The 24,698-nt window shown below is 46.3% G+C and overlaps 2 protein-coding genes across 6 annotated transcripts in view; both read left to right on the top strand.

The window, feature by feature from the left end:
- The window catches only part of LOC124145587 (A disintegrin and metalloproteinase with thrombospondin motifs 18-like), a 46,577-nt gene extending 29,137 nt beyond the window's left edge, over positions 1-17,440 (top strand). Inside the window, exons 14-28 of one of the 3 annotated variants that reach the window (XM_048389120.1) lie at positions 126-189; positions 653-758; positions 1,446-1,594; positions 2,158-2,278; positions 2,702-2,779; positions 3,056-3,349; positions 4,045-4,174; positions 5,092-5,281; positions 5,881-6,028; positions 7,268-7,393; positions 9,248-9,880; positions 11,691-11,840; positions 13,462-13,599; positions 15,247-15,391; positions 16,948-17,440. In XM_048389120.1, coding sequence (XP_048245077.1) covers positions 126-189; positions 653-758; positions 1,446-1,594; positions 2,158-2,278; positions 2,702-2,779; positions 3,056-3,349; positions 4,045-4,174; positions 5,092-5,281; positions 5,881-6,028; positions 7,268-7,393; positions 9,248-9,880; positions 11,691-11,840; positions 13,462-13,599; positions 15,247-15,386 — 2,467 coding nt within the window. In that variant the 3' untranslated portion in view covers positions 15,387-15,391; positions 16,948-17,440. Of the gene's footprint in view, positions 1-125; positions 190-652; positions 759-1,445; positions 1,595-2,157; positions 2,279-2,701; positions 2,780-3,055; positions 3,350-4,044; positions 4,175-5,091; positions 5,282-5,880; positions 6,029-7,267; positions 7,394-9,247; positions 10,814-11,690; positions 11,841-13,461; positions 13,600-15,246; positions 15,392-16,947 lie in introns of all 3 variants that reach the window. The other 2 variants (XM_048389119.1, XM_048389121.1) reach the window with 2 other exon arrangements.
- A 6,373-nt stretch (positions 17,441-23,813) lies between these two features.
- Positions 23,814-24,698, top strand: part of LOC124145568 (A disintegrin and metalloproteinase with thrombospondin motifs 18-like) — a 76,469-nt gene continuing 75,584 nt past the window's right edge. For 2 of the 3 annotated variants that reach the window (XM_048389124.1, XM_048389125.1), the window contains exon 1: positions 23,821-24,212. The gene's annotated coding sequence lies outside the window, so the exon portion shown is untranslated. Of the gene's footprint in view, positions 24,213-24,698 lie in introns of all 3 variants that reach the window. The other variant, XM_048389126.1, reaches the window with a different exon arrangement.

Raw genomic sequence — 24,698 nt, 5'->3', positions numbered from 1 at the left:
CGGAGAGTTATCGTACAGTGAAGCTGGCAAGCTTGAAATAGCTGAACCTCTACTCCCATCCTGCTTCTCCCCCTTTTGTCCTGCTTATCCCTCTCCCATCCTCACTTGTGATGCTGATGTTGCAGACCGCTGTTCGGTGGAAAGACATGCGTGGGGCAAGACACCATGGCCGAGATGTGCAACATCCACGTGAGTTCATTCAACCTTTCTCACCAGGCGAACGAACGAACGAACGAACGAACGAACATACGAACGAACGAACGAATTCACAATTTTCATCATCTCTATTTAAATACAATTAATCGTCGAGATCAAATAACAAAACGACTTTTTTCCAAATCCATTGTGAGCATACACGTAAATCACTCATCCCCCAATCACCACCAAATCATCACCCAATCACCCCCCAATCATCAACCAATCACCCCCCAATCACCACCAAATCATCACCAAGTCATCACCCAATCACCACCCAATCACCACATGAGGACTATGCTGTGTCTGATGGTTGTAACGGACACGTGGTTACAGCTGAACGCGCTCTAACGCTTCCGGTGGAAACTGCTTAACTCAGCTACAGCTACACGCCATGTTACATGTAACTCAGTCACTGTTGGGTGAGTTCTGACACGGATGACCTCGTGCTGTGCAGGAATGCCCGACGTCCCAGCTGACGTTCAAGAAGGAGCAGTGCTCCGCCACAGACTCGGCCCCCTACAATGGTCAGCTTCATCACTGGATGCCCATGGGGGACACAGGTACGTCACAACGATAGGCACTGGTACTTCACACAGGTATGTCACACAGACAGACAAAGGTACGTCACAACGGTAGACACAGGTACGTCACAACGATAGGCACTGGTACTTCACACAGATATGTCACACAGACAGGCAAAGGTACGTCACAACGGTAGGCACAGGTACTCCACACAGGTATGTCACACAGACAGGCAAAGGTACGTCACAACGGTAGAGACACGTACGAGACAACGGTAGACACAGGTACGTCACACAGGTAGGTCACACAGACAGACATAGGTACGTCACAACGGTAGAGACACGTACGAGACAACGGTAGACACAGGAACGTCACACAGGTAGGTCACACAGACAGACATAGGTACGTCACAACGGTAGACACAGGTACGTCACACAGGTTTGTCACACAGACAGACACAGGTATGTCATCACATCGGTAGACATAGGCGGACACAGGTACGTCACACAGACAGACACAGGTATGTCACAACGGTAGACACAGGTACGTCACACAGGTACGTCACACAGGCAGACACAGGTATGTCGTCACAACGATAGACATAGGTGGGCACAGGTACGTCACACAGGTAAACATAAGTACCTAAATCAGGTACGTCACACCTGCACATAGTGATGTGACACAGGTAGGCACTGCGGCTAACTCGTGTAACTTGTGTTCGGCAGGTGCGACGCAATGCCAGCTGATGTGTGAGAGTGAGTCCGCACGCTTCGGGGTGACGAGGACCTTGGACGGCAGCAGCGACTTCAAGGACGGGACTGAATGTCAACCCAAGGAAGGAACCTACGGACGCTGCGTCCGTGGCACGTGCAGGGTAATTTCTATCTGACCAATGCACTATTGATGTGCCTGCTTCACAGACCATTGCTTTAAATCTCTAATGTCGTTTGCCCAAATCAACCGAATGAAAGCCTGTCACCGTTCACCAATTTAATCACACACTCACCCATACTACATACCAAACATCTGCCTACTCACCCACTCACCCACACTACATACCAACCATCTGCCTACTCACCCACTCACCCACACTACAAACCAAACATCTGCCTACTCACCCATACTACAGACCAAACATCCGCCTACTCACCCACTCACCAAAACAGCAAAGCACATCAAACTCACCCACTCGCCCAACAACCCAACATCTCACTCACTCACCCACTCGCCAAACAAATCAACAATTGTGTCACCCACTCACCAAACAAACTGACAACTAAAACACCTACTCATCCCCTTACCAACTCACCCACCAAGTCACTCGCCCACTCGCCCAACAAACTAACAACTCACCCAGCCTCCCATTAAGCAACACCATATTTCCCGACTCACTCCCGGACTGACCCAGACTGACCCAGACTGACCCCCTGTTGCCAGGCGTTCGGGTGTGACGGTGTGAGCGACTCGGGCCGGGAGAATGACCAGTGCGGCGTGTGTAGCGGTCTCGGAGACACGTGCAGTAAGAAGTCCGGCACGTTCACCAAGGGCGAGGAACACCGTCAGTATACGTGTACATGGACATACTATAAAAACTGACAAAATCTAAGAATTCAAAATGTTATCATTTGTTGATATTTGTGATATTCACGATTAAAGATAAAATGAAGACATCTCCAGAAGGAATAAATGTACAGATCTTCTCGATTCAAAACTCTATTAACCTGCCTCTATCACCTTACTAAACCTATCAACCTTACTAACTTTATCATGTCCTTAACCCTATCCTTTGCTAACTATATCAAGTCCTTAACTCTAACCTTTTACTAACTATATCAAGTTTTAATCCTATACTGTTAAAGGCGGCGTTACACACAACTCACTCACTCACTCACTCACTCACTCACTCACTCACTCACTCACTCCTAACTCGTTCGACTCTTTATTCTATCGGGACTTGACTCACTATCTGGTCTCCCCACAGAGTACGTGACCTTCGTGAAGATCCCCAAGGGCGCCACCGCTGTCACCATCACCAACACCAACGTCTACAGCATCCTCAGTAAGTGTTCCTCTGTCGTCATTTATTAGCGACATCACTACGACAACGTTACGTCATTCAGAAACATCACTACGACATCTTGCATTTCAATTATTTGGTCGTTACTTCGAATATTTTCTCGTTATTTCAAGTTTATCACAATAACGCGAAATTTCGAAAAGAAATTCTCGTTACTATCGTTATTTTCTAGAAATTTCGAGGTTTTGAAATAATTTTAATATGACGAGAAAAGGGGTTAAGCGACCTTACAGACATGTCTTCCTCGTCTGTTGCCAGGTTTGAGTGTGGGGGGAGTCCAGGTGTTGAACAAGGGGGGGCAGAAGGCAATGTCGGGCACCTACTCCGGCGCGGGGGTGACAGTCAAGTACAGACGGACCCCGGAGAAACTGCAGGTGGTCGGGACACTGTCTGATGACGCCGAGGGTCAGGTGTACCGCATCTACGGCGACATGTACGCCGGGTCCAACCCCAACATTAACTACGAATACTACGTCTCCAACAGCCAGAGCGGTCCTCAACGGTTCGTGTGGAAAACAAAGGAAGGCCAATGCAGCGCTACTTGTGGAGAGGGTAAGCTCCGAGTACGAGTATTATAAGTTCCACTATCAATAGCTCTCTAGCCTGTGTTGTCTCAGGGAGCGCGAAGACCGAGGCGACTTGTGAGATGTTTGTTTGTTTGTTGTATAACGTCGCACTCAGCAATATTCCAGCTATGACGGCGATCTGTAAATATTCGAGTCTGGACCAGACAATACAGTGATTGGTATCATGAGCATCGATCTACGCAATTGGGATACGATGACCTGCATCTACCAAGTCAGATAGACTGACCACCCAATCCTGTTAGTCACATCTTACGGCAAGCATGGGCTGCTGAAGACCTATTCTAACCCGGATCTTCACGGGTCTTGTGGATGAGTATAAAATGTTATGTGTGTAATGTGTGTTGTGTGTATACCCTCTGTTGTTTGTATACCCTCTGTTGTGTGTGTTACCTGTGTTGTTTGTGTACCCTCTGTTGTGTGTGTTACCTGTGTTGTTTGTGTACCCTCTGTTGTGTGTGTTACCTGTGTTGTGTGTATACCCTCTGTTGTGTGTGTTACCTGTGTTGTTTGTGTACCCTCTGTTGTGTGTGTTACCTGTGTTGTTTGTGTACCCTCTGTTGTGTGTGTTACCTGTGTTGTTTGTGTACCCTCTGTTGTGTGTGTTACCTGTGTTGTTTGTGTACCCTCTGTTGTGTGTGTTACCTGTGTTGTGTGTTTCAGGGAGCGTACAGATGGAGGCAATGTGTGTGAAGGCCGACACTGGGGCGACAGTTGACAACTACAGGTGCCTCCTGGCGGACAAACCTCTGTCTGGAGGGAAGCCATGCTCCGAGCCTGCCTGTCCCGCATCGTGAGTGCCAGACTTTTAGCATACCATTGCTCCAAATATCTGAAACTTTGCATTGATAAAGATCTGTAACATGTAACACATCACTCCACATATCCCACACACACACATACACACTGCACACGCATTGTTGAGGCAACACACTTGAACACACAGGGGACACAATCACATACACACACGCCCAGACACGCACTCACACATACACACATATACATACACACAGAGAGACACACTCACACATGCACACACACACGCACTCACACACGCACTCTCACACATACACACACACACACACAGACACATTCACACATGCACTCGCACGCGCGCATACACACACACATACACGCGCTCACACATACACACACCCACACACGCACTCACACACACATATACATACACACAGAGACACATACTCACATACGCACTCACAAATACACACAGAGAGACACACTCACACATGCACACGCACACAGACACACACTCACATGCACACTCACACATACACATACACACAGACACACACTCACATGCACACAGAGAGAAACACAATCAGACATGCACACACACATGCACACAGACACATACTCACATATACACACATACATACACACACAGATAAACATTCACACACACGCGCAGACACACTCACACAGACACACACAATCACATACATACACACACACTCAAACATACACACACTCACACATACACACATACATACACACACTCACACATACACAGACACACTCACACATACACTACACACATACACATCATTGAAGCAATACTTGAACACACAGGCGACACAATACACACACATACAGACACACACATACATGCACGCATGCACACGCACGCACACACACACTACACACGCAGCGCACTTGACAAACTCGTCAAACTTCTCCGTCCTTCTGCAGGTGGAGAGCGGGGTCATTCGGCACGTGCAGCAGGACGTGTGGCGGGGGGACACAAAGCCGGCAGGTGCGCTGTATGAGGGACTCCACCCCCATGCCGGACTCGGTCTGTACGGAGCCGAAACCAGCCGCCCAGCAGGAGTGTGGGACGCACGCTTGTCCCGGGGAGTGGAGACCACAGGCGTGGTCTGTTGTAAGTGCATTGTCTACTATAAGTCTAATATATTGTCTACTATGAGTCTGAAGCATTGTCTACTATAAGTCTAAAATATTGTCTTCTATGATTCTGAAGCAGTGTCTACTCTAAGTCTAATGCATTGTCTAATTATGTGTCTAATGCATTGTCTACTATGAGTCTTATGCATTGTCTACTATAAGTCTAATGCATTGTCTACTATGCGTCTAATGCATAGTCTACTATGAGTCTAATGCATTGTCTACTATGAGTCTAATGCATTGTCTACTATGAGTCTAATATATTGTCTACTATGAGTCTAATGTATTTTCTAACTCTGCCCTAAATCTACTGCAAAGTCTACTTACTTACACGAGCGCACACACACACACACACACACACACACGCACGCACGCACGTACAAACACACACACACACGCACACGCACACACAAACGCACACACGCACACAAACACACACACACACACACACGCACACACGCACGCACGCACGCGCACACACACACACACACACATGCACGCAGGCACGCACGCACGCACGCACACACACACACACACACACACGTGTATACAGATATATTCTCTCTGTTCCTGCAGTGTTCCCAGACGTGTTCTGTGGGAGTGAAGTCGCGAACCAGCAAGTGTTTCCTTGGCAACGAGGAGGTTCCGGATGAGAAGTGCTTGCCCTCAGATAAACCAGCGTCCACCCAAACTTGTCTCACCGCCGTCTGTTTCCCCGACATGAGTGAGACTTTCTGAGATGTTCTGTTTTGCCGATTCAGTCTAGTGTGTGTCAGACCTGACCTGGTGGGGTGGTCAGTCTAGTGTGTGTCTCACCTGACCTGGTGGGGTGGTCAGTCTACCCTGTGTCTCACCTGACCTGGTGGGGTGGTCAGTCTACCCTGTGTCTCACCTGACCTGGTGGGGTGGTCAGTCTACCCTGTGTCTGACCTGACCTGGTGGGGTGGTCAGTCTACCCTGTGTCTGATCTGACCTGGTGGGGTGGTCAGTCTACCCTGTGTCTGACCTGACCTGGTGGGGTGGTCAGTCTACCCTGTGTCTGACCTGACCTGGTGGGGTGGTCAGTCTACCCTGTGTCTGACCTGACCTGGTGGGGTGGTCAGTCTACCCTGTGTCTGATCTGACCTGGTGGGGTGGTCAGTCTACCCTGTGTCTGACCTGACCTGGTGGGGTGGTCAGTCTACCCTGTGTCTGACCTGACCTGGTGGGGTGGTCAGTCTACCCTGTGTCTGACCTGACCTGGTGGGGTGGTCAGTCTACCCTGTGTCTGACCTGACCTGTAGGGGTGGTCAGTCTACCCTGTGTCTGACCTGACCTGGTGGGGTGGTCAGTCTAGTGTGTGTCTGACCTGACCTGGTGGGGTGGTCAGTCTAGTGTGTGTCTGACCTGACCTGGTGGGGCGGTCAGTCTACCCTGTGTCTGACCTGACCTGGTGGGGTGGTCAGTCTACCCTGTGTCTGACCTGACCTGGTGGGGTGGTCAGTCTACCCTGTGTCTGACCTGACCTGGTGGGGTGGTCAGTCTAGTGTGTGTCTGACCTGACCTGGTGGGGCGGTCAGTCCACCCTGTGTCTGACCTGACCTGGTGGGGTGGTCAGTCTACCCTGTGTCTGACCTGACCTGGTGGGGTGGTCAGTCTACCCTGTGTCTGACCTGAATGGGTGGTGTTATCAGTCTATTGTGTTTGACCTGACACGGTCATGTGGTCAGTCTAGTGCGTGTCTCCTCAGAAGGTGGCGTGAGTTTTGTAAGTTAGTGCCGTGTCTCCCCAGAGTGAGTGATTATGGTTTTACGCCGCTTTTAGAAATATTCCAGCAATATCACGGCGGGGGACAGCAGAAAACGGGCTTCACACATTGTACCCATGTGACGAGCGAACGCTTTAACCTCTAGGCTATGCGACCGCCCCGTGTCTCACCAGAAGGTGGCGTGAGTTGTATAAGTTACTGCCGTATCTGTTGCAGCTGGGATTAAGTGCGCCGACACCAAGGACTGCGAAGGCCGCGACACCTCCGTCTGTAGCGACTTCGCCGACTGGTCCAAACAGAACTGCAAGATGACCTGCGGATACTGCAAAGTGGACGGAGACAGTGAGTCACGTGACCTGCTTGCTGGCTTGTGTGGATTCTGTATATAGATGCTCGTTGGTTTGATCTGGTCCAGACACGTCATCCTGTATACACGTAACTGACTTGCTACACGTGTCATTGCCATGTTACTGACTAGCTACAGGTGTTATTGCCATGTTACTGACAAGCTACACGTGTTATTGCCATGTTACTGACTAGCCCCACGTGCTTTTGCCATGTTACTGACTAGCTACACGTATTAGTGCCATGTCACTGACTTGCTACACGTGTTATTACTATGTTACTAGCCACACGTGTTATTGCCATGTTACTGACTAGCTACACGTGTTATTGCTGCGTTATTGACTAGCCCTACGTGCTATTATCATGTTACTGACTAGCTACACGTGTCATTGCGATGCTACTATATACACGTGTTATTACTATGTTACTAGCTACACGTGTTATTGCCATGCAACTGACTGGCTACACGTGCTATTGCCATGTTACTGGCTAGCTACACGCGTGATTGCCATGTTACTGACTAGCTACACGTGTTATTGCCATGTTACTGACTAGCTACACGTGTTATTGCCATGTTACTGACTGGCTACACGTGCTATTGCCATGTTACTGGCTAGCTACACGCGTGATTGCCATGTTACTGACTAGCTACACGTGTTATTGCCATGTTACTGACTAGCTACACTTGTTATTACTATGTTACTAGCTACACGTGTCATTGCGATGATACTGACTAGCTACACTTGTTATTACTATGTTACTAGCTACACGTGTCATTGCGATGATACTGACTATATACACGTGTTATTACTATGTTACTAGCTACACGTGTCATTGCGATGATACTGACTATATACACGTGTTATTACTATGTTACTAGCTACACGGATCATTGCCATGTTATTGACTAGCCCCACGTGCTATTGCCATGTTACTGACTAGCTACACGTCTTATTGCCATGTTACTGACTAGCTACACGTGTTATTGCCATGTTACTGACTAGCTAAACTTGTTATTACTATGTTACTAGCTACACGGATAATTGCCAAGTTACTGACTAGCTACACGTGTTATTGCTATGTTACTGACTAGCCCCACGTGCTATTGCCATGTTACTGACTAGTTACACGTGTTATTGCCATGTTACTGACTAGCTACACGTGTTATTACTATGTTACTAGCTACACGTGTTATTGCCATGTTACTGACTAGCTACACGTGTTATTGCTATGTTACTGACTAGCCCCACGTGCTATTGCCATGTCACTGACAAGCTTCACGTGTCATTGCCACGCTACTGACTATATACGAGTGTTATTACTATGTTACTAGCTACACGTGTCATTGCGATGCTACTGACTATATACACGTGTTATTACTATGTTACTAGCTACACGTGTTATTGCCATGCAACTGACTAGCTACACGTGCTATTGCCATGTTACTGATTAGCTACACGTGTTATTGCCATGTTACTGACTAGCTACACGTGTTATTGCCATGTTACTGACTAGCTACACGTGTTATTGCCATGTTACTGACTAGCTACACGTGGTATTGCTATGTTACTGACTAGCTACACGTAATATTACTATGTTGCTGACTAGCTACAAGTGGTATTGCTATGTTACTGACAAGCTACACGTGTTATTACTATGTTATTGACTAGCTACACGTGTTATTGTCATGTTACTGACTAGCTACACGTGTTATTGCCATGTTACTGACTAGCCACACGTGTTATTGCCATATTTCTAACTAGCTACACGTGTAATTACTATGTTACTGACTAGCTACACATGTAATTGCTATGTTTCTAACTAGCCACACGTGTGTGTTTTTGTTGTCAGGTGCTTGCAAGGATGTGGACACCGCAGAGTGCAAGGGTCACGGCCCCACCGTCTGCACCGAGTACCCCGACTGGGCGAAGACGAACTGTGCCAACTACTGTGGCTGTGACAGCACTGGCTCCACTGGCTCCGCTGGGGGCTCCACAGACTCCTGCCAGGACAAGGACACCGAGACATGCAGGGGACAGGGAGCCAGCGCCTGTACACAATATCCTGATTGGGCTAAGGAGAACTGCGCTAAATTTTGTAATATCGGTTGTAAATCCTCCGGTACAGGTAGTGGTGCAACAGGGACGGGTACCGGGAGTGTTGGAACAGGCTCCACAGACTCCTGCCAGGACAAGGACACCGAGACATGCAAGGGACAGGGAGCCAGCGCCTGTACACAATATCCTGAGTGGGCTAAGGAGAACTGCGCTAAATTTTGTAATATCGGTTGTAAATCCTCCGGTACAGGTAGTGGTGGTACCGGGACGGGTACTGGAAGTGTTGGCACGGAGTCTGGTCAGCAGAGTGTTGATGGCGCGTGCAAGGACACCAATGACCAGTGTGACCAGTACAATGACCAGACCTGCTCGCAGTACAAGGAGTGGGCGATGGAAAACTGCAAGAAGCGCTGCAATTTTTGTACAGGTGAGAGTCACGTGGCTAGCGCGCAGTCTGTAGTCAATAGTAGCACGGCGGCGGCATCCACAGCGGCAAGTGTAAGCACGACAGCGGCGCCTGTTGACGGCAACTGCAGGGACGTGTTAACAAACTGCGCAGCGTACGGGACCAGCGCGTGTACAAAGTATGGGGATTGGGCGCGCAAGAATTGCCAGAACTACTGCGCCATGTGCGGCGAGGCTACAGCAGTGACTGCGGCACCAGCGGCTACAACTACTTCATCAGCGGACCCCTCGTGCACGGACCTCAAGGACTGCGCTGCATACGGTGCCAGTGTGTGCCAGACCTATAAAGACTGGGCCAAGGAAAACTGCAGGAAGTTCTGTGGCCACTGTTCATCACGCCAGGAACCAACGACGGCCATGTCTACAACTACTACAACAACTTCAACTACAACGACTACCACAATACCTACTACACAGGGAACACATGCGGCTGTTGACGGCGACTGCGCTGACAAAATGAACTGCGCAAGCTACGGGACGGGCGTCTGTTCGCAATATGCTGACTGGGCGACCACAAACTGTAAAAAATTCTGCGGCAAATGTGAATCAAAGGAAACCCAGTCTATTGCGCAGCCGGTGACAGTGACAACACCAGTCTCCGATCCGAACTGTAAAGATGCACGAGGGGACTGTGAAGGCTATGGTAAAGGCACGTGCACACAGTATCCTGATTGGGCGAAAGAAAACTGTCAGAAGTTCTGCGGCTTGTGCACTGCTGCAGGCGATCCAGGGTGCCAGGACAAAAAGACGGACTGCGCAGGATACGGGACAGGTGCGTGTGCGCAGTATCCAGACTGGGCGGCTTCAAACTGCAAGCGTTTCTGCAACTTGTGTGACGCAAGCGCTGGTAGTAAAGGTGAAGCTGCTGGCGACGCGACAACGCAGGCAGTGACAGGTAGGCACGGGCTAGCGGGAGAGGGATATCAAATTAGGGTACTTCGGGGGCTATTGGCGGAGGGATATCACATAGTTGCACTTCACAGGCTAGCGACGGAGTGATATCAAAAAGGGTCACTTCACGGGCGAGCGGCGGAGGGATATCACATATAGGGGCACTTCCTGGAGAGATGAGTGAGGAGGGATATGACACAGGGAGGGATATCGGAGTAGAAGCGTCCCCAAGTTCGTTTTTGTTCCAGGTCATGAACCCTCGCTGCACCTGCACAGGGAACATTTTGTGTTTCGGGAATACCACTGACTGGACTTGTTTGCTTTACAGATAGTTCTCCCTGTAGGCGATGCACGACGCCTTCTTCATTGTACTGTAGTACTGACCCTTGACGTCCACATAGCCATGAATATCAGGTGTAATTACCTCCCCACTCCATGACCCAACTAGTGTCTGATCCACTGACTATCTGAATCCTACACTTGATCTCCACTGTCTGTTTACTATACCTGATCTGACCCGTGAACATCCGGGTTGTAATTGGTCTTTGGCAACACATGGTTGTCGTACGAGGCGATGTGCTTGTCGAAAGAGGTGACAATCGGGATCGGGTAGTCAGGCTGACTTGGTTGATGCATGTCATCGTATCCCATTTGCGCAGATCGATGTTCATGATGTTAATCACTGGATTGTCAGTTCCAGACTTGATTGTTTACAGACCGCCGTCATATAGCTGGAATATTGCAAAATGAAGCGTTAAACAACGAGCCAACTATACCTGATCTCTACTGGCTGTTCAGTACGTAATCTCCTCTGACCGTCTGTGTTATACGTGATCTGTCCACCGGAAGTATGGAGGTAATTTGTTTTATATTTCTGCCAGACACAAATACAGACACAAAGACACACCCAGACACGACGGCCTGCGAGGACAAGACCGACTGCCCAGGCTATGGACGGTCAATGTGTTCTGATGACCAGTACAAAGGCTGGGCCCACATCAACTGTCCCACATTCTGTGGATTCTGTGGTGGTAAGGTGGTGACAGGGTGACAGCACTGAGAGTCCCGCCACCAGGTGGCAGCACTAGTAACCTCTTCACCAGGTGGCAGCACCTTCTGTTTTATTTCTTTGCACCAAGTATTATTAATATCTTTTCTTTCTCCTTTCAGCATTTATTTTCATCCCTTTTGTTTTAGCTTCTTGCACGACAATTTCAGTTTGTATTGTACTCTGACAATGAATTACACCCTGTCTGTTGTTTGGTCGTTCATGAGTGTGTCTCTACTGGCGTCGTCCACGTGTCCCCTCCCTGCTACACTGGCACGGTGATCGCTGAGAACGCCTCCATCATAGGACATCTATAGACATGAAGTCATCACCTTTCTTACAATTACAATTTTCAGTCAATTTATCAAATATTATGCCTGATATTTCACTCAATTTGTAAAATAACTATAATAATAATTCATTGAATAAACAGAGACCATCTATCGACTTTAGAATGATTGGGTGAATCAGTCATTTAACACATTGGCAGGATATGTCTATGTCTTAGGCGTCATTCAGAGAACCCCTCTGTGATGTACACATTGCCATCTCCTATTACAAACAGAGATATCGTACATAAGGCAGATACTGCAGCGGCTGGGTAAGGTCCGATGACCATCTTGACAGTGCCACAATACTTTGGTAACACTTCGAGGTGTGTATCATGGTTGCGCCAGGACTCCCAGCTCGCAGGTTCCAGTTATGGTCATGACGCCTCATGCCCGGGTTCGTTGTTTCCAAAGAGGTTCGGGTGTACGGGGGGCCCAGTCATCTAAGGCGCCACGATTCGCTGTGCAGATATGCTTCCTTTGGGCACGCCAGAAACCTATGATTGTGGGTTCGAATCCCGGGTCAACCCGATTATGTTTCTAGGTTTGTCAGCACCATACCCGTGGTCGTGCTCACCGAAGTGGTAAACGTCTCAGACCTGCATCACTGCGGGCTTTCCTCCCACATAAAGCTGACACGCCGTGATATTACTGGAATACTGATAAAAGCGGCGTTAAACCCAACTCACTCACCCAAAGAGGTACACGTCAAAGGATGACGTCACTGCTGCTTGCTCTCCGCGTCACATCATAGCATCCTGGCACAGCATGAGGGACGGGAACATCAAGCACTTTAGTAGAACGAGAAGCTGTACTGTGAAAGTTCGCACTGTCATATCAAAATACAACACTCAGCATGGGACATGACGAAGTCTGGCAGAGCATAACAACAATACGACTGAGCTAGTCTGCCAACAACAAAGTAGACACAATTTATGGATAACAACTTCTTTATTTACTGTAAAGGCGTCGTTTCAGTATTGATCATTAAAGCTCATACCGTTGTCAAGCAAGACTAAATAATGAACAAAGTAGGTAGAGGACTTTGTCATCTGTCAGCTTCTAAGTGATGACTATTCAACAATTGCGCTAGTTTGGTTGCAGAGTTAGTCTCATCAGTGTCCTTGTACACAGCAGAAAGGAGGGTGAGGTGAAATGGGGTTTACGTTTACAAAAATATTGTACTTATACAGTGACCCACACAGCAGAAAGAGCTGTGTGTGATGTAATTCACCCGACCGTCCGTCTAACACCGTTCTTCTTGTTCCCCCCCAGCGGCCAAGACGAGCAGCGCCGACAGCAGTACCACCTCCTGTGTTGACCTCGCCAACTGCGCTGGGTACGGCGCCGACGTGTGCACCAAGTACGGCGACTGGGCCAAGACCAACTGCAAGAAGTTCTGTGGCATTTGTGGTGAGTCCTTGCGTCCTTGCGTCCTTGTGTCCTTGCGTCCTTGAATCCTTGTGTCTTTGTGTCCATGCGTCCTTGAGTCCTTGAACCCTTGCGTCCATGCGTCCTTGAGTCCTTGCGTCCTTGTGGTCGACCCGTGAACATCCGGGTAAAAATAGGTCTCAGCAACCTATGCTTGTCGTAAGAGGCGACTAACGGGATCGGGTGGTCAGGCTCGCGGACTTTATTTATGCATGTCATAGTATCCCAATTGCGTGGATCGATTCTCATGATGTCAATCACTGGATTTTCTGGTCCAGGCTCGAATATTTACGTACCACCGTCATATAGCTGGAATATTGCTGAGTGCGGCGTTAAACAACAAACAAACAAATCCTCGTGTCCCGAGCATGCACATAGCTCTCTGATGCTCTCGGGATTTACCTGAACACGATGCTTGTATGTTCAATTCAGTTTATTGTATTCAAGCCAAAAGGCCGACATACATATTAATTACATAATAGTAAGACTATGTTGATTAATGGATATTCATGTGCAGGGTATATGACGTTAACCAGAATATTTGTTTGGATCAAAATTACAATTTTCTTTATATTTGGGGGAATATACACAGCTTTCTTATATTATCATACAATGGACACATTATAATAACACGAAACTCATCCTCACCCTCATTCAAATTACAAAGCTGACAGATTCGGTTTTCTTTGGGATATTTTGTCCGCGTCCGATATTTGTCTGTAGCCCTGCCCAACCTGTTCTTAATAGTGATAGATGATGTCTAATACTTGACATTATTATTTGTAACATAAGCTTCTGGATATAGATGATGTTTATAACAGGAATAATTATCATGTGTGGAGCTTTCGTTCAATTTTGCATGCCACGCTTTCAAGGAGATATCTTTAGTCTCATTTTGACTTCGTTTAAACAAATTCAGTATTCCCGACTTCTTGACAGACCCATGTTTACCAAAGACCACATGGAAAAAGTGACTTTCTAATGATTGATATCCAAGTAAATAATTTTTAGGTTTGTTGGGGGGAGCCGATGATTTGTCATTTGTATAAGTGAGAGCCATAAATCATCGTTCTCCTGTTTGTTGATAAGACCTTCCATATTCCATAAGTGATCTGGGAGATTTTACCACACTTCACTGAGGCCCGGCCGAGTCCCATATCATCGGGGGCGGCGATATTTCTAGACTGCCGTCTAGGCTTCTGGCCGTTATTTGTCTGTACTTTTTGAGCTGGGCGTGCGTCTCAAGGTGCACGCTGGTTGTCCACGTGCACTACACTATTCTTGATATATCCACCTTGGTCCTGTTCTGATTGCTGCGGATCCCTGAGATCCTGTGATGTGATAGTTGGTCCAGGCTTGCTCCTGCGAGTAGTCACAACTGGATGTATATGTTTATATCGTTGCCTAGCAACAGCTCGGAAATGTCGGTCACTGTTACACTTGTGACGTCGCACGTGAAGTCCATGTAAGTGTGAAAATTTCTAGCGAGTGCACAAAACTGCTCATTGCAACGATATACAAGATCCATGAGTTTTTTCTGATTACACATGATTATACTCACATAGGAAGCTTCCAAAGTTCCACAAGGTCTGAATATGTCTCATCCCACTGATTGACGTTGTTCCTCAGGTGCTGGGACACAAGCCAAAGTCACCAACAATGTCTGCAAGGACACATCAACCGACTGCGCAGGCTACGGCGCATCGGCCTGCACACAGTATGCTGATTGGGCGAAAACCAACTGTCAAAAATATTGCAACCTGTGCTAGACAAGGTAAAATACGACAGCCTTCATCCTAGATTAGACCAGGCAGGAATATTGTACCGTATTTACATTCCTGGCAACCTAACTTAGATCGGGTAAAAATACTGCAATGAAAGATAGATGAGGTAGAATACTGCAACCTAAGATAGAACAAGTGAAAATATTGCAACAACTGTTAGATCAGATAGAAAACTGCAACCTAACATAGAACAAATGAAAATATTGCAATAACTGTTAGATCAGGTAGAATACTGCAACCTAAATTAGAACAAGTGAAAATATTGCAACAACTGTTAGATCAGGTAGACTATTGCAACCAAAGATAGAACAAGTGAAAATATTGCAACAACTGTTAGATAAGGTAGAATACTGCAACCTAAGATAGAACAAGTGAAAATATTGCAACAACTGTTACATCAGGTAGAATACTGCAACCTAAGATAGAACAAGTGAAAATATTGCAACAACTGTTACATCAGGTAGAATACTGCAACCTAAGTTAGAACAAGTGAAAATATTGCAATAGCTGTTAGATCAGGTTTTCTTTTGCAACCAAAGATAGGACAAATGAAAATATTGCAATAACTGTTAGATCAGGTAGAATACTGCAACCTAACATAGAACAAATGAAAATATTGCAATAACTGTTAGATCAGGTAGACTATTGCAACCTAAGTTAGAACAAGTGAAAATATTGCAATAACTGTTAGATCAGGTATTCTTTTGCAACCAAAGATAGGACAAATGAAAATATTGCAATAACTGTTAGATCAGGTAGAATACTGCAACCTAACATAGAACAAATGAAAATATTGCAATAACTGTTAGATCAGGTAGAATACTGCAACCTAACATAGAGTAAATGAAAATATTGCAATAACTGTTAGATCAGGTAGAATACTGCAACCTAACATAGAACAAATTAAAATATTGCAATAACTGTTAGATCAGGTAGAATACTGCAACCTAACATAGAACAAATGAAAATATTGCAATAACTGTTAGATCAGGTACAATACTGCAACCTAACATAGAGTAAATGAAAATATTGCAATAACTGTTAGATCGGGTAGAATACTGCAACCAGTGTTGACCAGGTAGAACCACTCGGAACTAGACCATGCACAAATAGTGTAAGATATGTTGTTTTCAATTGTATTTTCTTAGGATATTTGTCATGAGTGTCAATGTTTCCAACACGTGCACCTTACAGTGTGCTCCGGGGCGGTCGGGTAGCCTAGTGGTTAAAGCGTTCGCTCGTCACGCCAAAGATCCGGGTTCGATTCCAGACATAGGTACAATGTTTGAAGCCCATTTCTGGTGTCCCCCGGCTGGATATTGCTGCAATATTTCTAAGACGGCGTAAAACCATACTCACTCGCTCCAATATGGCCAGATAATAATGCTTCACTTTCCATATGGAGAAAGGGACACTCGTATGTTCAGCCTTGAATGTCTTGCTCGTATTCATGTCAGGACTTACAGTATATTCGTACACCAACTGAAGACACTGTTGTCTCGCACACCGTCCCCATTCAGTCACTTTACACTTCGTCTTGTTTCAGATGACCGGAAAGCGCGTTGAAGTGTGAACCAAGACTTCCGGTCAATGAACCTACAACTAATCTGACCCTACTGTCTCCTCCACAGAGGACAATGTGTGTGCTTTCTTCTTTGTGCATCACGTGACATAGTTTGTGTGCATCACGTGACCGAGTGTGTTTTGTGTGACATGTACATAGTTGTTATTTTGCTGCAGAGAAAGACCACGTGATCATAGCGTGAAACTAATCTGATACCGATACAACTCAATGATAGTAGGAGAACAATTTAGTGATAGAAGAGACACGATTCATTGACATGAACATTTTACTTCAACTATTGAAATCCTCCTATACGAAATGCAGTCACTACAAGGGGCGGTAACTCTCCTGACTTGGAACACCGAGTGACAGTGTGCTGTAGAGAAATCCTCCATTGATTCCCACTACAAAGGACCCCCTGCTCTCATGAGCAAGACGAGTGTATTTATTTTGCAATATTAAACTAGCATCATTACTACGTGTTTTGTTGTGTTTTGAGTGCACTGCGTCGTATCATTCGTCTCTGGTTAGGTGGGATCGATTCTCAGTGACGACAAATCCAAACACATGGCCAAACAGTCCATAGACATTTTAAGATATAATTCATGAGGACATTAGTTGTGAGCCCTGCGGGCAACCTCTGTCGCCCAGGGTGTTATATACTACTCAAAAGAAGTTAAGGATCACCCAATTCTTTCATATTGGTAATGCTAATCTGTCATGGCATGAGAGATTAACTATTGTAATATGAAAGAATCACGTGATCCTTAACTTCTTTTGAGTAGTTTATATTCACTGTATTATGATAGATACCCTGCAGTCAAGGAGCTCAAGACAGACTCCAAACCTAGCTGACCAGCTACACTGCACCAGTGTTCGAGAGCAGTTATGTATTTTGACGGTACTGATAAGAGAGCTATGACGTCACTGCCGAAACGAGGCGGTGGCTGGGTCATCCTAACACAGTGAAATGGAGGACATAACAGCCTCTAGAGATAACCGCAAGGAATGAGGGTTGCTTCGACAACATCCTGTTTTCTGCACCAACAGCACAGCATATGTTATGTACAATTCCAACTTCTACGGTTGCCCTTAAGGGACATAAAACCGTTTTGAACATTTTTTTAAACCGTTTTCAGCTTTTCGAGTATCATCCGTTTTCATTCGAACAATGCACAGTTAACTACGTTATAACGAACACGCTTATAACGAACTGACGGATATAACGGACTTACTTTTTTATCACTAAAATTTGCTGTAATTATGCTATAAATATGCTTATAATGATCTACGGTTATAACGAACTAAAATTAGTGGTCCGTTTGAGTTCGTTATAACACTAGTTTACTGTATTACACGTGTAGAAAAGGAAACTGAGACTATATAAAACGTGATTACCAGAGAACTGATTCCACTGGGTGCAGAGTGAATGAGTGAGTGAGTCGGGTTTAACGCCGCTTTGAGAACAGTATTCCAGTTATATTACGACGTGTTTGCTTGATGTGGGAGGAAAGTCCGAAGTGATGCAGGTCACAGTCGTCTACCACTTTGATGAAACCCACAAGTACGGGTATGGTGCTGACAAACCTAGAAACATAATCGGGGCGAACCGGGATTCGAACCCACAATCTTAGGTTTCTGGCGTACCCAAGGGACGCAACTCTGCACAGCGAATTCCGGCGCCTCAGACGACTGGGCCAACCGTGCCCGCCCCAGGTGCGCGCGGAGAGGGCAAGCATGTCCTGCATTAGCGCCTTCACTGATTTGGTTGAAACAAACGACCATGTTAGTGTTAAATTAAGTCTTCTGTGTACATGAGAAAAACGGTAAACAAATAGGATCGTTTTTACTACACAGTGTGTGCGTGCGTAGTGGGAGAGCTCTAGTGTCTCGGAACAAAACAAAAAATAGGGTCAAACATTACCTACCTGTACACGCCATCTCATCATGTGGAGTCAAACACTACCTACAGATACATGCCATCTCATTGTGTGAAGTCAAACACTACCTACAGATACATGCCATCTCATTGTGTAGAGTCAAGCATTGCCTACAGATACATGCCATCTCATTGTGTGGAGTCAAACACTACCTACAGATACATGCCATCTCATTGTGTGAAGTCAAACACTACCTACAGATACATGCCATCTCATTGTGTAGAGTCAAACATTGCCTACAGATACATGCCATCTCATTGTGTGGAGTCAAACACTACCTACAGATACATGCCATCTCATCGTGTGGAGTAAAACACTACCTACAGATACATGCCATCTCATTGTGTAGAGTCAAACATTGCCTACAGATACATGCCATCTCATTGTGTTGAGTCAAACACTACCTACAGATACGTGAAATCTCATTGTATGGAGTCAAACACTACCTACAGATACATGCCATATCACTGTGTGGAGTCAAATACTACTTACAGATACACGTCGTCTCATTGTGTGGATTCAAACACTGCCTACAGATACACGTCGTCTCATTGTGTGGAGTCAAACACTACCTACAGATACATGCCATCTCATTGTGTGGAGTCAAACACTACCTACAGATACATGCCATCTCATTGTGTGGAGTCAAACACTACCTACAGATACATGCCATCTCATTGTGTGGAGTCAAACACTACCTACAGATACATGCCATCTCATTGTATGGAGTCAAACACTACCTACAGATACACGCCATCGCATTGTGTGGAGTAAAACACTGCCTACAGATACATGTCATCTCATTGTGTGGAGTCAAACACTGCCTATATTACGAGGGTTTGTGTGGAGTCAAACACTGCCTACATTGCGAGGGTTTGTGTGGAGTCAAACACTGCCTACATTGCGAGGGCTTGTGTGGAGTCAAACACTGCCTACATTGGGAGGGCTTGTGTGGAGTCAAACACTGCCTACATTGCGAGGGCTTGTGTGGAGTCAAACACTGCCTACATTGGGAGGGCTTGTGTGGAGTCAAACACTGCCTACATTGCGAGGGCTTGTGTGGAGTCAAACACTGCCTACATTGCGAGGGCTTGTGTGGAGTCAAACACTGCCTACATTGGGAAGGCTTGTGTGGAGTCAAACACTGCCTACATTGCGAGGGCTTGTGTGGAGTCAAACACTGCCTACATTACGAGGGCTTGTGTGGAGTCAAACACTGCCTACATTGCGAAGGCTTGTGTGGAGTCAAACACTGCCTACATTGCGAGGGCTTGTGTTGAGTCAAACACTGCCTATATTGCGAGGGTTTGTGTGGAGTCAAACACTGCCTACATTGCGATAGCTTGTGTGGAGTCAAACGCTGCCTACATTGGGAGGGCTTGTGTGGAGTCAAACACTGCCTACATTGCGAGGGCTTGTGTGGAGTCAAACACTGCCTACATTGGGAAGGCTTGTGTGGAGTCAAACACTGCCTACATTGTGAGGGCTTGTGTGGAGTCAAACACTGCCTACATTACGAGGGCTTGTGTGGAGTCAAACTGCCTACATTGGGAAGGCTTGTGTGGAGTCAAACTCTGCCTACATTGCGAGGGCTTGTGTTGAGTCAAACACTGCCTACATTGTGAGGCTTTTGTGGAGTCAAACACTGCCTACATTGCAAGGGCTTATGTGGAGTCAAACTGCCAACATTGTGAGGGCTTGTGTTGAGTCAAACACTGCCTACATTGCGAAGGCTTGTGTGGAGTCAAACACTGCCTACATTGCGAGGGCTTGTGTGGAGTCAAACACTGCCTACAGATACATGCCATCTCATTGTGTGGAGTCAAACACTACCTACAGATACACGCCATATCACTGTGTAGAGTAAAACACTACCTACAGATACATGCCGTCTCATTGTATGGAGTCAAACACTGCCTACAGATACATGCCATCTCGTTGTGTGGAGTCAAACACTGCCAATAGATACATGCCATCGCATTGTGTGGAGTCAAACACTGCCTATATTGCGAGGGCTTGTGTGGAGTCAAACACTGCCTACATTGCGAGGGCTTGTGTGGAGTCAAACTCTGCCTACATTGCAAGGGTTTGTGTGGAGTCAAACACTGCCTACATTGCGAGGGCTTATGTGGAGTAAAACACTGCCTACATTGCGAAGGCTTGTGGGGAGTCAAACACTGCCTACGTTGTGAGGCTTGTGTGGAGTCAAACACTGCCTACATTGCGAGGGCTTGTGTGGAGTCAAACTGCCTACATTGTGAGGGCTTGTGTTGAGTCAAACACTGCCTACATTGCGAGGGCTTGTGTGGAGTCAAACACTGCCTACATTGCGAGGGCTTGTGTGGAGTCAAACACTGCCTACATTGCGAGGGCTTGTGTGGAGTCAAACACTGCCTACATTGGGAAGGTTTGTGTGGAGTCAAACACTGCCTACATTGCGAGGGCTTGTGTGGAGTCAAACACTGCCTACATTGCGAAGGCTTGTGTGGAGTCAAACACTGCCTACATCGCGAGGGCTTGTGTGGAGTCAAACTCTGCCTACATTGCGAAGGCTTGTGTGGAGTCAAACTCTGCCTACATTGCGAGGGCTTGTGTGGAGTCAAACACTGCCTACATTGCGAGGGCTTATGTGGAGTCAAACACTGCCTACATTGCGAAGGCTTGTGGGGAGTCAAACACTGCCTACGTTGTGAGGCTTGTGTGGAGTCAAACACTGCCTACATTGCGAGGGCTTGTGTGGAGTCAAACTGCCTACATTGTGAGGGCTTGTGTTGAGTCAAACACTGCCTACATTGCGAGGGCTTGTGTGGAGTCAAACACTGCCTACATTGCGAGGGCTTGTGTGGAGTCAAACACTGCCTACATTGCGAGGGCTTGTGTGGAGTCAAACACTGCCTACATTGGGAAGGCTTGTGTGGAGTCAAACACTGCCTACATTGCGAGGGCTTGTGTGGAGTCAAACACTGCCTACATTGCGAAGGATTGTGTGGAGTCAAACACTGCCTACATCGGGAGGGCTTGTGTGGAGTCAAACTCTGCCTACATTGCGAAGGCTTGTGTGGAGTCAAACACTGCCTACATTGCGAGGGCTTGTGTGGAGTCAAACACTGCCTACATTGCGAGGGCTTGTGTGGAGTCAAACTCTGCCTACATTGCGAGGGCTTGTGTGGAGTCAAACACTGCCTACATTGCGAGGGCTTGTGTGGAGTCAAACTCTGCCTACATTGCGAGGGCTTGTGTGGAGTCAAACACTGCCTACATTGCGAGGGCTTGTGTTGCTTTATTACGCTGAACGATTTCGATGATTTCGTATTCTTGACTTTAGTTTTTTAAGTGAATAAATAAGTACTCTGGAAAGTTAGTGTTTTTGTCATATGTCTTTGCAAGAATAAATTTCAATATGTTTTGCGTGTATGTACCGGTATGAACATCGGTATTCACGATTACACCCCCATCAACGTAAAACAATTTTAACGTCATTTCTTAACCTTCACTGACTGCATGAACGAGTATTGTAATAATCATCTCAAGTTCACCTAGTCATCAGGGGAACACCTCATTTAAAGGTTCCATCCCATTTGAGGATACCCCAGTGGCTAGACGGTGGAGTAGAGATGACTTGGCAAAACAAATGAGATTTACCTGTTGTGGCAATGGACTAGTCCTAACAGACTTAATCCTCTGTATAATTGAGAGCAAATTAATAAAGACCTTTGAAGTTACTGGGGTAAAGTACAATGTAAGTGATCTAATCCGCAATAGAATTATATGTTGTTTCATTTTCTACCCGTATAAATTTAACTAATGAACCATTTGATCATGAAAAAAACCTTCAATTTGTAAGTTCTCACCTCGGCTTCTGTTGAGAATATTGAATTTTCAGAATGTCAATGTTTGCATCCATTGTCACAAACAAGTTGACTTTCAACATCACCTTGACAGCAACAACATTCGGTAATATAGACACACGCTTTCGTCACAAATTGAGTTGATAAATATATTTGTCTTGGTATAATTATTATAACCTATGTTAATCAACCTTTATAAATTTATCAATTAAGTTTTATAATGTTCATATTTCTAAAGTGTTTCGTTGTATATGAAATAAAGAATATATGAGAAAAGCAAACTTGGAACTAATAACATCCAAAGTGAGAAGTAGAATCAACTTGAAAAAATGTGTTTTATAATTTAATATCGATAGTGTTGATACTCAAATGTGAAAATTGTTTACATAAAAGAACAGGGCATGTTTTTGTGAGAGACAACACCTTGCCATTATCTGTAGTAGGATCCGATTACGAGATTATGTGTTCACTGGAGATGCGTCATTAAGACATGTTTGTTTGTTTGTTTGTTGTTTAAAGCCGCACTCAGCAATATTCGTGCTATATGACGGCAGTCACTCTAGTAGTCGGTTCCCAAGTGCTGAAGGGTGTACCTTGATGTTGTAATACATTAAACTTTGTGGAATTATGTATGTGGGTTTGGAAACCTATGTAGCACAATGAAAGTATTTTCATTCATTTCTGGTAAGCCTTATATTCTCATGGGGTGTCTGACAAATTCGATATGGTCGGGACCAATCCATTTTACCATTTGGGTAACAAGCATTGGATAGTGGGAGAACTCAACCGTGGCATTTGTGATTTGAAGGTATCTAACAAGTTAGATGAGACTGGTAAAACCCTTCAGGTGTTCCATGTGTACTCCATCGCAACAAGAGCCATTGCCTGACATTCAAGGCGTGTCTGTCTGTCTGTCCTCATCCGTGTCTGTCCGGGGTTTAATAGCCCGGTAATACATCTGACCACGGTGTACAACTACAGTATCTGGTGACCACGGTGTGACGCTGACACGCCGGCTCATGTCACAGTGTCCTTGTTTGTGCGGTATCCAGCACGCGCTAATTGGCATGGAGACCCCGGTATCTCAAACACAGCAGCAAGAAAACTTCGATTTCCACCCGTTTAAACACATTCAGAAGATTTATATCGCAATCTAGCCTCGGCACCTAGCATTAAAGTCCAGGGTCTCGCATTAACGACTTGCAACTGAGGGCGAGATTATACGCCTGCATTGTGTGATTATTAGTATGTGATAATTAGTATTTAACACATCGGTGTCGGCGCTACAGTTTTATCACATCTCATCCCCGGGGCCTGACAATGTGATGGGTGGACGGCTGCGTGTATATAGGTCCTGATCAGCCCCACCCCCAGGGATCACGGAGTCTACCTGCCACCTTGAACACCTGTAGTCGAGTGCATCCTCGGGACGAAGCAGGGACACCCACTTCATCTGCAGGTAGGACTTGAGTTTTATTACAAGAATAATCTTGGAAGCGCTGCGTATTCTGAACCTATGTACTTGTTGCCTCAGTTGCAATACATAGATCACCATCATTATCCTTTTGTTATATGTTTGGGATGTAAAGATATCCGAGTGCGAAACTGGCACCTCCGGAAGCGCTCGGTAAATCTCCAACATCATCATAATCATCATCATCATCATCAGATAAGTCACGATATATAGCGGTACTTATTAACATTCTGCATGGTTGACATCAGTATGTCCCAGCACAGGTGCAGCCTGCATCAACACGCCACGGAGACACGCCCTCCCTGGCCTGGTTCTACAAAGCGAGATTAGCTCTAGAACCGACTAACACAGTCTGTGTTTAAGTATGGTAACTGCAACACATGTCTGGAACGAGGCGGATCCCGGGTGTGTGTGTGTGAGGGGGGTGGGGGGGTGGGGGGGGTGGGGTGGGGGGGGGGGGGGGGGTGGGGG

This window comes from Haliotis rufescens, unplaced genomic scaffold, assembly GCF_023055435.1.
Source record: "Haliotis rufescens isolate VD_foot unplaced genomic scaffold, xgHalRufe1.0.p SCAF_8, whole genome shotgun sequence".
NCBI lineage: Eukaryota > Metazoa > Mollusca > Gastropoda > Lepetellida > Haliotidae > Haliotis > Haliotis rufescens.
This window is presented reverse-complemented; position numbering and strand designations above follow the sequence as displayed.